Source organism: Argentina silus (genome assembly GCF_951799395.1).
Source record: "Argentina silus genome assembly, chromosome: X".
Classification (NCBI taxonomy): domain Eukaryota; kingdom Metazoa; phylum Chordata; class Actinopteri; order Argentiniformes; family Argentinidae; genus Argentina; species Argentina silus.
The window spans coordinates 17,146,846-17,159,013 of record NC_139653.1 but is presented as its reverse complement, the minus strand read 5'-3'; the positions used below and the strand labels follow the sequence as shown (position 1 = coordinate 17,159,013).

Here is a 12,168-nt window from a genome sequence, read left to right as displayed (position 1 = left end):
GAGCAACATTGTTGTTGAAATTATATGCCGCCATGTAGGATCGATTAATTGATTAATCGACCCTAGCACCCATCAACTAATCGATTTTTAAAAACTTGAGTCTGACCCATACTGCACCTATCTGCAACCCATAGTATACAAATGAAAATAACTATATTAAGAGTGAGATGTTTTTATTCTTTACAAAAATCTGCACCTACTTATTTTGTTTCTCCAAAGCTAGTCCATAGAACACCTTTTAGCTGCCCAAGTACAAGAGAGAATAGACCAGTTGTTCCATGGCTAAATGTGGTTACTTTTTAAAACAGAAAACGCCTTCAAGTGCATGCACAGTATGTTTGTATTACCGATGTAGGTCAGCCTAGGAAAAACTTGTTCATGTACTGTAGGTGTGTCCAGTTTATGTGTCTATTTCATTTGGGGGGTTGAAAATGATCAATTTAGTACAGGGTGCTGAGAGAGAACATTATTTGGTGGAACATCACTCCATGCAATTGATTTTCTTTTTTTGACTAACCATTAGAAGTGCCTTACTGTTAAAAATGCTTGATTGACATGTGCCCCAGCACAAAACAGAAACTCACTGACTGCAGATGTGCCTTTTAGTATGCTGACTGTGAGATTGAGTGTAGGACCAGGGAAAGCATCAGGGACTGTTTCATCAACTGTCAGGTGGATATAGAGTTTGCATTATCCTGGCAACCATAACACAACATGAGAAATAATGGGGACAAATGCATCACAACACCATTCTCCTCTATGAAAGCTGGTCAAAGCCAGGTGTCTCAGGTGGGTGAAGGGTTTCCTGAGAGGAAATACAAACTACTGCTATTAGTCTGTTAGACTTATGAAGACTGTTTGTTTCACAATATCTAAGGAACATGAACGGTCCTGTTGCAATTGTTAGAGTGCTCCTTGGCCCTGTTGCCTCTTCTAACACTCTTCAGTTTGTGCTCTGCCGCTCTCTCTCTCCCTCTCGCCTCTCTCCACTGAAAAGAGGAGGGACTGCCCAGTAATCCTACACCTGCCCAATTCACGCATGTTACTTCTACTTGCTAAACTGTCGTTACAAGTGCAGGGGTTAAAATACACTACAACAGGCTGGAGCTGGCTGCTCAGGCTGCATCTTCTAACTAGAGACATTTATTTACCCAAGAGGGAGCGGTAGATAAAAACTCAGGAGGAAAAGGAAGAGAAAAATTAAACAAAAACCACTGGCTCTCAATGTTGCCAGGGAAGAGGGCTTGAACTTGCGTTGGGCTCCTTGCCATTTCACAATGTCTTTGGAGGAGTCTGCTCTGAAAGACATAGTCGAGAGTGAGGCGGATTTGTCTAAGGGACAGGATGAAGTTGTCCTGGGGCACATTGCCAGCTTACCTGTGGACCTGTTCCCACCCAGGGACTTCAGAGGAAAGTTTAAAAAGATGCGCCATAAGAAGAGGCCCACCATTCTTGAGAGTAGGTGATGTTCTACTATGTTGTGAAACATAATGGTTCTGTTTGCTTTATTTTATTTCTATTCATCTATTTTCTTGTGAGATGAGACTTAGGACCAGATTTTTTTGTGAAACATGTGGACTCAACTCCAACATATTAGAAATTGATACATTTCAACTACTACTGTCGTCACTCTGTGAAATACCTCACCTTCCAGTTATATTTACCATGGTTACCTCAATAATCTTGTGACTCTGAGTAAAAAGTGTGTGCAAGAGTACATCGGAGTACATTATGGTACTAAGACCAGCATTTATCTCCAATTGCTGTGTTTTTTTATACCTTGGAATCACATTGTTGCATTAAATAAATGCAGGATCTATTGACAATAGTAAAAGTCTTGCACCTTTTATTTTCAGATACTGTAGATCGATGTGAACTTATCTTGTTGGATATGAGGCCTTTTCATGTATTGGTGAGACTCTAGGATGGGATCAGACCACTTCCTTGCTATATTTGGATTCAATGTGTCCTACAATGTGTGTATCCAGTGCTTTCCAAATCCTTCTTGTGAAGCCACCCAGCAATTTGAAAAGTATTTGCTGGCTCAACTGAAGCTGTGCCAATACCAGGTGCAATTCTTCACATCATACCATTTCTACATGAATCTTTGCTTATGCAGTATGGTTTGCTCTATTCTCGAAGATAGATGTGGTTTCCCTAGTTCTGTGTCATTCTAGAATAATTTACAATGATGATATGTTCTTACCTGTGTGGTCATGAGAAGGAAAGGTGTAGGCCTATCTTTAGATGTGAGAAAATTGTATCAAGGAAATAGTGATGGAGTAAATGTGGAGGATAAAAAGTGTTGTGATAGGGGAGAGGACAGAGAAAAAGTGAGAATGAGAGAGGCCAGTGGCAGAGCTAAAAGCTTGAGCTGATACCACAGTGTGGCTGAACTGGACAGACATGCCTCACATTCCTCAACTTCATCAGAGCTTGAAAATGCTTTTAATAAGCGCTTAATATGACTGCCCCCTCTCCTACTAATAGTATACCTCATCAGAGAAAATGTTTACATCCATGTCTGTCTGGTGGACACATATTTTGGTCTTATACAATTTCAAAATTGAGATAACGCTTACTGTACATGGCAGTTGGTTGGGACATTTTCTGAAACGATCCTGTTCCCCTAGCCTAGACACAGTTAAACTGCTTTGATGACCACTGCTCATCTACTACTGTAACTTTTCAATCTATTTATCCCACAGCAGGATTTAAGTGTATGAAGCTTAGCGTTAGTTCTGGCGGGGCACTCCAAATCAAACGGTGCAGCTATCCGTCAAATGTATGCAAAAGCACCATCACATTTCCAAGGGACAAAGGCCTAAAAGTAGCCATGTTTATGCTCATAGCATTCAACAGTTGTGACATGCTTTCACTGGCTATGAAAATATGTTTTGTGTGGTCGTCCCATCCTCCACCCCCAGCCTCCACCCTATCTGTCACTCTGTATGTAGCTTACCTACGTGGGGTTTGATAGTCATGATGTGAGTGTCCTGACTGAATTAGAGCTGTCGAGTCATGGTGCCATGTCACAAACACTGACATTTCCCATCTGACCTCAAGCTTTGATATGTCCATGTTGTGACTCATATGTTGTGGTGTTGTTTGATTACAAGTTACGCGTTATGTGTTATGCCACAGCTGCAGTCGAGACAGATGCAGTTTCAGAGAAAAACCTGTGATAAGCCATGGCAGCTGGGATGTCTAAACATATGTTTGCCTGTCTTTTAGCAGTGTGGGTGCTTTCATCTGCCTGGCTGAAGGACAGATCCATTAAACAAGCTGTTACTCCTCCTCAATTGTTTCAGTTTATAAAGAGTCATTGCAGCATGTCAGGACAGGAGATCCCTTCGCATAAAGCTCACACCCTTGTCCTCTGACGACACAATATTTTTTAATGAAGGGGATAAGTCAATATTTTCACATTTTAGGTGGTGTAGTTCACTGTGCTAACAGTGAGGACATACTGTACTGTGGGTAGAGAGATATTTTTATATAATTCCTGATGGTAAAGATAATTTATTGGCCATAGGATTGTATTGATATGATTATGCTTGATGTTCTATGTTTAGTAATTTATGTCTGTTCATGGAAACATGTTGTAGCTTTACTTAATACAATGATTACAATGAAATCGGTGAGGGGACTATGACTTGGTCTCTGTCCGTTCATATGTCACCCACTTTTTCTCCGACACTGAGTGCCCCAATTTTGATGAAACTATGGTGAAAGCTGTAAGAAGCAAGACTGATAAACTGATCAAATAAGCACTACAGGAGTTGTGTAACCTAGGTTTATAGCCAGTCACTATTAGCCTGTTGGTGAAATTTGTGTTTGAAGTAAAGGTGTCTTATATCAATAGAGTTAGTATGATAATAGTAGCCTAATGACACCCAAATATTTTTTCCCTTTGGTCACAGAAGGTGGTCACACCAAGAGAAAATCCCTCCCTGTGTGCAACAGGGACACAGCACTTTAAAACAGAGACAACCCTTGTCTTAGTAAAACATTTATGAATAAACATCTTGCTTCATTCACATACTTCTTGCCATCACTCTGCTTTTATAGAGGGGCGCTACCTGTCATCTGTGGAGGACAACATGTTTACTGATCACTTTTTTGTTTTAGTTCTTAAAGCTACCAACATATTTCTCATTTATTGTTTACCAACAGGGGTCTGGCCAGACCTCAGTACTGAGCATATTAAGAAAGCCACAATCTTTCAAAATCTTTCAAAAATTGTTTTTAAATGGGTCTAAGGTCTCTAAATAGGGTCCAAGATTTCACATGCCCCATATCTAAAAGATAAGTTGTACCTGCCAAAATGTAATGTTAATAAAGACTTAATTTTTTTCACCTCTCATAGGCTGAATTGGCTTTTTTGCTCACCCATAACATTTGTAATTTTCTGAATACCAAGTTCATACTTAGACACCAAATAAAATGTTTACAAATTCATGAAGAATTGGAAGCTATATCTGATATGTAAGGTAAATATATATATACATTTATTTATTTTTTACAACCTCAAAGTACCATCTGGGGTCACAGACCCATGGTGGCAGCTCGAGGGTTTTAAATTGGCAAAACAAGAAGAGTTGGCTGAACATTTCTCTCTGCTCTCCAGAACTCAAGATATAGAGTGGTCCTGGGTGTTTCCCTCCACCAGCCTCCACTTAAGCTCTTTCCTGTTTAATGGTCTTGTTGAAAAACTGAAACTATTCAACCAGGGAATTATATAATCATCTGCCCCTGAGAGGGCTTGAAGCAGTGGCAATCCAAGCTGACCAGATTTAAACTGATAGCTGAGACTGTGAAACTACCTTTGGTAGATTCTTCTCTCAAAGGATTATCTTAAAGCAGTAGGCTATTTCAGTATGTGTCTAGCACGATTTAGATATGATCAAATTGTACCAATTGCTATTTAGAAAATGTGACTCAAATACAGTATGCATTGTAAGGCTTTGAGTCAAGGATTACTCTCTCTTAATATTCCTAGATCCTAACCAAGTTTAGAACATAAAAGTGAGGCTTTATGGCATTTCATGGACATATGTGAAATATATGGATACATATATGGAATTAGGCAGCATTGTACTTAGCGTCCCATTCAGTATAGTGCCGAGGAGATATTGCCCTTAGTTAGAATACATTGAGATTTACTTTAGGGGACTGACAGTTCGTATTCGCCAAAAAGATGTATTCTGTTATTTCAAAGTTACTGTGGTGTAAAAGCCATGTATGTATCCATTTTAGCTGGAGTCACATCAATACAGGAGATGGGAGTAGGCCTACCTACCACAGCAACAATTGTACATGATAAGATAAGAAATTAAATGCTTGTCTCAGCACACCTATCTAAGTGAATTTCACCAGCACCATGGATTCAACCAACGAATGAGGTGCTTCAAATGGAGGCAGGAATATCAACCAGATATTATATATATAATATATATTTTTCCAAAAAGATAGTTTCATTCACACTCTTCACCTGTGAAATGTTGGCATCGAAAACATCTTCAGCTAACTTCATGTTTTCATTTGGTCTGGTTGTAAACAAGGGTTAGGGTTAGGCTAACCCTAACCCACAGGTGGAATAGGAGGACCATCGTGAGTGACTCAGGTGGAGCTGCCTCTCAACTAATGTGGACTACCATCACTACAAATTATTAATATTCATTGATATAATTTATTCATACTGTAGTGTGATAGTACTTTGTTGGGAAACAGTAAAATGACTAACATGTAACAGCAACATGAACAGTTTTGTTTGTTAATGAAATGGTTTAGATAGGGACTTAATGTTATACCTATGAACTAACATGAACTATCATCTTCATAAATCATTCATTCATGTATTTGTTGATAGCTTAGTAAACATGCATACAAATAATACATGCTTAGTACTGTAGATAAATTAAGTAATTATTGATACATGTTAACTAATGCATTAACTAATTGTTAATTAATGTACCCTTATTGTAAAGTGTTACTGACTATTTACAGTATTGAAAATAAAATCCACCAGATTCTCTTCTCCCTAGAATACAAATGGACTACTCTGTTATAGTTTAACAAACATGTGTGAGTGCATTATGTAATGAAGCTCAAGTGGCTGTCACTTGATGGATAGACAGGGAGCTGATAGGATTATTGCAAGAGTGCAAGGCAATGGAGAGTGAGGATTGGAAGGTGTGTTTTGTAGCCTAGCATGGTTGACATGTTGGATGTTTACAAATTGATGCATATATTCGGAAGGTGAAGTAACCCAAATGGCTTGTATGAGGCTGGAATGTACTTCTACTTTATTAGAAAACAAGTGGCAAATTGGTTTCAATGGGAGAACTGATTTTGTTATTTCATAAGTAAGCCATCATGTTCCACAACATGGGGCTTGCCTGTGTCCTGTTGCCCTAGATGCCTCATCACCATGGAGATGATGAGTGGCATACAGTAATGCGGAGCCTCATCCCCTTCCACAGAGAACCAGCTTGTGCTTCGCCTCTAGGTCTGTAATTTTACCCAAAATGAACCAGGGCTGCAAGTGCAAGAATGAATGCTGCAAGTGCAAGACATCGCTTTATCAGTCTAGAGTTAATCTCCAGATGTGCCTTTTGCCTCTCTCTCCTTAGTTACCTTTTGCAAGTTGCTCTACAGCGGCTATGTAAATAAACTTCTTTGCACAGTGAGTCGTTTCTTTAGCAAATATTGTGAACTTGTGATCTATTTAAAACATATAATATAGAGTTTTTCTTTGATAAAAATAAACCCCATGGTTACTAAAGTATTTAGGGATAATGTGTGTGTATCTGTATACTTTAATAGTATTGAGTAGATTTTTATAAAAGTAAACACCACTGATAAGGTGATGCTCTGCTGTATGGCTTAAAAACAGGGACAGATAGCCTTAGTGTTGGTATCAATACAGACAGATCCAACATAAACTGTTAAGTAATAAATAGCACATTATGGACTTGTGAAGTTCCTGTTAAAGAACATATAGAAGAGGGTTAAAAACCAATAGTTCTCTGCCAGATCTCTGGTGCACACTCAGGGAAAGCTCTTTAATCCCAGAGACGTGCTGATCAGCTGATCCTCTCCTCTCCTCTCCTCTCCTCTCCTCTCCTCTCCTCTCCTCTCCTCTCCTCTACTCTCGACTCCTCTCCACTCTTCTCCTCTCCTCTCTCGGCTTCTCCCTGAGCATGGCTGCTGCCTCTTGCCTCCTGCCTCCAGGCTCAGTAGCGGTTGCTCAGTTTGCCATCCTACAGATGCTCTCAGGCAGAGAGGCATGCTGAAAGACAGACAAGCCCCGTCCTATCATCATTATCAACCCGGCACACATATAAACATTAGTTATTATTAACTGCTCTCTGCTAAGAGGATTGCTTCCTGCACTCCCAGCCTCCATGCAGTTATTTAAAGGGAGCTTGCATCGCCGCCCACTGCCTGCCACGGCTTTAGAGAAACACAGAGAGAGAGAGTGAGCGAGAGTGAGTGAAAGCGAGTTAGAGAGAGAGAGGGCTGACAGCCAGCGACACAGGAGGAGGAGGGGTAGAGCAGTGGCAGTGTGTTCTATCGTCCTCGTCAGCACCACAACATTGTGTACATCAGTGAGGGGTGACAGCAGGCTCTACCTGCTAGTCCCAGGCTCAGGTGCTGGGGGAAACCACAACAAGAGGGATACTCACTGTGAGCCACAGCCATGGCCAGCCAACAGGACTCAGGCTTCTTTGAGATCAGCATCAAGTCTCTGCTGAAATCATGGAGCAGCAGTGAGTAACCCAGCCTGTCTGTGTGCAGCACCTACACTTGTTTACTTTTGTTGTTACCTCACCAGGCTAACTTAGCTTCAGCCATTGAGAATGAATGCACTCATTCAGAGAAGTCTTACTGTTCCTGTGTGATGCACATGCTTGCTTAACTACTATTGATGCTGATTTATTACTTGTCTTCCCCCATCTTTTGTTTTGCCTTACGTTTCTTTCCTTTATATGGGGCTGTCATAGATTTTAAATAGCTCCTACGTGCTGGGCTGTTGTAATAGGATTAGAGGAGGTTCAGCTTGGTTGCATGTCCTGTGCTGCCCAGTGCTGAGCTTCACTGCCGTCCTTTCCGTAGAGGCTGTATGGATGGGACGCTTCAGATTATGTCATCATTCTGTTGTATATAAGTTATGAAAGCTATTGCAAGTTGTAGTCTCTTTTGAAGTATGAAGGCTGAATGTAAGGGGATACTATGGAACATGTTGTCCCTGTACATTGAACGCTTTGCCACCTAATGATGATGTTGCATAATCTCAGAGTAGATAATTTTTCTGATAAAGGAAAGACACATTAATTGTCACTGGCTAGAGACTATGCTCTAAAATGTGTCATTAATAATCTAATCCCTCAATCACGTCTCTTCCTTTTATACAAGCAGGATCTAGATAGCTGCAGAATTTGCACTGGCCTCTTTTTGCACTGTGTTGTTGACAATGACAGGGCATGATCTTGATGTGGAATGGTGCGTGGACTGAGAGGCCATGCTGCATTGCTGTCAGTCCTGTGCTGTTTGTGTTATGACACTGCAAGGTAAACAAAGATGAAGGCCGTCAGGGGGTGGTCTCTCAGTAGTCAATAGTCAGCTCTAACTCATGAGACCTGGCCAGCACTGGTTTGGTTTTGTGATGCAGAGGCATAAGGACTTGTTTTTTTTGTTTTTTACCTTTCTTCACCACTCATGCTCTAAGATCCACTCTCAGCCAATCAAAGCATGAGAGGAGCTGCAGTGAGAAAAAGCTATGGTGATCTCCAACAATTACCCAAACAAAGCCTCTGTATAGGGAGACGTGACCTGCAATCATCACATCTTAATTATATTAGTCTGCTATTTCATTGGAAAATAGAAAAAGGTTATTCTTACACTCTGCCTTTCTCTGAAGCTAAATTAATGCTGTCATTCTCTTCTACCTGTGAGAAATAGGCATGGAGTTATACAAATAGCCCCAAAAGCTCTCCCACAGTGAGCAGCAGTTTCCAGCATGATGTCAGAATGCTAAAATACTGTAGGATTGTTGTTCAATAGTTTGAGATTGCTGTTTGAATCTGCTTTGGAAAGGGGGCTGTAATCACTCTCTTTGCACTCAGCTCATTATCTTATCCAAATGTATTTTGAGACACTTTAACTTTAACACTGGAACTTAAAACGTGATAAATGTGACACAGTTGTGTGATAATATTTTACCCTGCTCTCTCATTTATCTCATATTTTTGCCACACATTCTTCCAAATAGCTTAGCTGCCTAAATTAATATAACAACTTACAACTCCAAATTATAACTACAGACTTTCTAACATAAATAGATTTATCAAATGTTAAAATTAGAAAATCCCTGCATGTTATGTTAAGGCGGGGTGAGGTGTTAATGACTACAGTAGTAAAATAAGGATTGGCCCTTGTGATTTCTGGCTGTTAAGAGTGGTTATGATTGTTTCCTGGTAGAAACAGCGTTAAGACAAGAACCAGACCAAATGTCCCTCAACTGACATCAGAAAGACCTGTGTTACAATATACCTTTATTCCCAGCCTGGGATAGAGCTTAACACAGGAGCAGAGAACAATATTATGCTAACGCTTTGCCACTGTGTTGCACAGTACTTGCTTTGGCCATTTACTGAAATGTTAATTTCTCTAATGTATTTAAAATGCACATTTCTCAAAGCAGCTTTTACAGTAACATTTGCTTCCAAAGGCAGGTCAGTAACAGAATATCAGCCCACTCTGTTCACAAAGGTTCTCCAGAATGGTTGTTCTTCCTGTGGTTTTATACTTTTTTACTGTATATGCGAGTAGAATACTTTCACATCAGGGCCTTGTGTGTGTGTGTGTGTGTGTGTGTGTGTGTGTGTGTGTGTGTGTGTGTGTGTGAAAAAGAGAGGCGTTGTTATCCCAGTTGTATTGTCCTCTAGGGAGCCCCACGCTCAGAGATTTTTCAGTGTGGCAATGATGTAATGCCCACTGTGCCTGAGCAAGGCTCTTGTTTGCAGAGTCACATGTAGCGTCTCAGCCTTAATACAGAGACCAGTGCCCAGAGCCAGAGAAAGGGCTGCTGGCCACACTGGCTGCTTTCTTCAGCTCCCATCTACAGCTGAAATCAGGCAACATGAGACCCATTCAGTTCAATGAGATCAATGTGCATAAGTAGTCTCATTTAACACGCTCATGTTTCATTTAACAGTCCTCATGTTTCATTTAACAACCCTTAAATCAAAATGTGTTTAGATAATTTCAGACTTTGCTGTAAGTCTATCCCTACTTTTTGTAGGGAGTGTCCATTTACCATGTGATCCCCACATTGTTTAGAGAAGTTAACTATTTATATTTTCTGAGGTGGTTGTAACTCTGACTGTATGTTATTGGATATCTGTCTTGTTCCTTAGATCTCAGTCTTATAATCAAGTGAGAATTACATTTTCAGTTCAATGAATAATGCTTTTAAACACTGCGTTAAAAAGCTGTGCAGATTATTTCTAGTTGTAGCTGTAACATTTTGGCACTGCAAGTGTGGTGTGTATACAAGGAGATCTCTAAAGCCTTTTATACGTTCCTCTTGCACCCTGGTTGAGTTAGAGAGGAGCGTGTGCTGGCTGAGCCTGATAGAGAGTGGTGTTTACAGTCTGGTGGTCTGTGCCTCATGCTCTGGGAGCACAGAGGTGGGGGAAAGGGGAGGGCTGATCTGTCAGTATAGTGTGTACCCCAGGATAAATATAGTCACACAACTATGCCACCGTAGCATGTTAGACCTCATCACTCCGCTGTGCCTCAGCTAAAAATTCCTGCCTGACCTTCACTCTTGGAAGGCACTGGTTGATCACAAGGTAGGAATGAGCTATAGCACAAGACAGAACTGGAAGAGATAGAGATCGCATGGACTAGCAAACACAACTCAGCCCTTAACAAGACCAACTGTGGGTCAGTTCAACATGGAGCATATGCCCAGGAGGACAAAACCAAGGAAAATACCAAGTAATGGATGTTAGAGCATTGTCGTAGTGTGCATTTGTCTTGACTTGGAGCAACCCTGGATACCATACCTTCCTTCCCCACCATGGACGGAACGGCAGTGTGCTGGAGTAAGGCCAGTGTCATCAGCTTCATCAAGGGCCTGGGTAGGTGTTGGGCTGTGTTGGACCGTGGTGGGCAAACGGGCCAGAGTGTGCTCTAAGTCATGCCAGACAGTCACACATGCTGGGCATTCCTCACAAGGCATATCAAAATGCACCATGTGCTGGAGAGAACCGGCAGAGAGGATCTCTCTAGTGCTGCCCCCTCTCTGGCCCTCCTCTGCAACTCAGCCTGGACAGCAATAGGTTACTATACCCACCCCAACCTGGCTGTACATTGAGAATTATTGTGTATATTGTGGAGTTGTCGGTTATCAAAACTAATTTGCTACTTTTCTGAGATGTGTAGCCTTCTGTTTCAAATGTATATGTTTATACAGTACTTTAATGTGCAGATTCAATTTTGATTCAGTATCCACTGGTCATATATGTGTGCATTGACTTCAACTGTTAGTAGGCTACTGAAAAGTTATTGTTGTGAATAATGCTTGTCTAGCTATTCTACGTCATCATACTACTGTTGTCACACCTTTGACCTTTCAGTGTGTTGACTTTGCTGCTGTCGATCATTCATTTGGCTGAATGCAGGGGTCATTCGATTGAATGAGCACACATCCAATCCCTGTGGCCATTACATAAGTTACCTTGTCAGTTGAGGCCATGGCCTAAAGAACCTAAAGACTCTCAGGTTTATTGAGACTTCCTGTAGGTAGTTATGATAATACACAAGCTCTGCTGACAGCAGATATGATTAGCCACTGAAGAACAATACTCCTTAATTTCAATCAAGTTTCTTCAAGTCACTCAATTCCAATAGCTGCATGTACTTTATGTTGTTGTTTTCATAAAAGTGGATCTTCAAGGTGGACTTAAATTAACTGTTAAATTAACAATGAAATGTAGGTACAGTCAGAAGCACAAGACTTGTTAACAAGAAACATGTGCCCCCTGTAGCAGTCAGTGTAGTTTCTGTTTACATAGATGCCAGCTGTTAGAGGAACATGCTGCAGTGTCATGTGATGTACATGAGAGGAGTGCTTCTATAATGTAATAGCACTAG

At 40.8% G+C, this 12,168-nt stretch overlaps 1 protein-coding gene across 1 annotated transcript in view; it reads left to right on the top strand.

Moving 5' to 3' along the window:
* Positions 1-7,705: 7,705 nt before the first annotated feature.
* frya (furry homolog a) overlaps positions 7,706-12,168 on the top strand; it is a gene marked incomplete at its 5' end in the record, with an annotated part of 74,563 nt that continues 70,100 nt past the window's right edge. The window contains one exon of the mRNA XM_083696060.1: positions 7,706-7,775. Coding sequence (XP_083552186.1) covers positions 7,706-7,775 — 70 coding nt within the window. The remainder of the gene's footprint in view (positions 7,776-12,168) is intronic.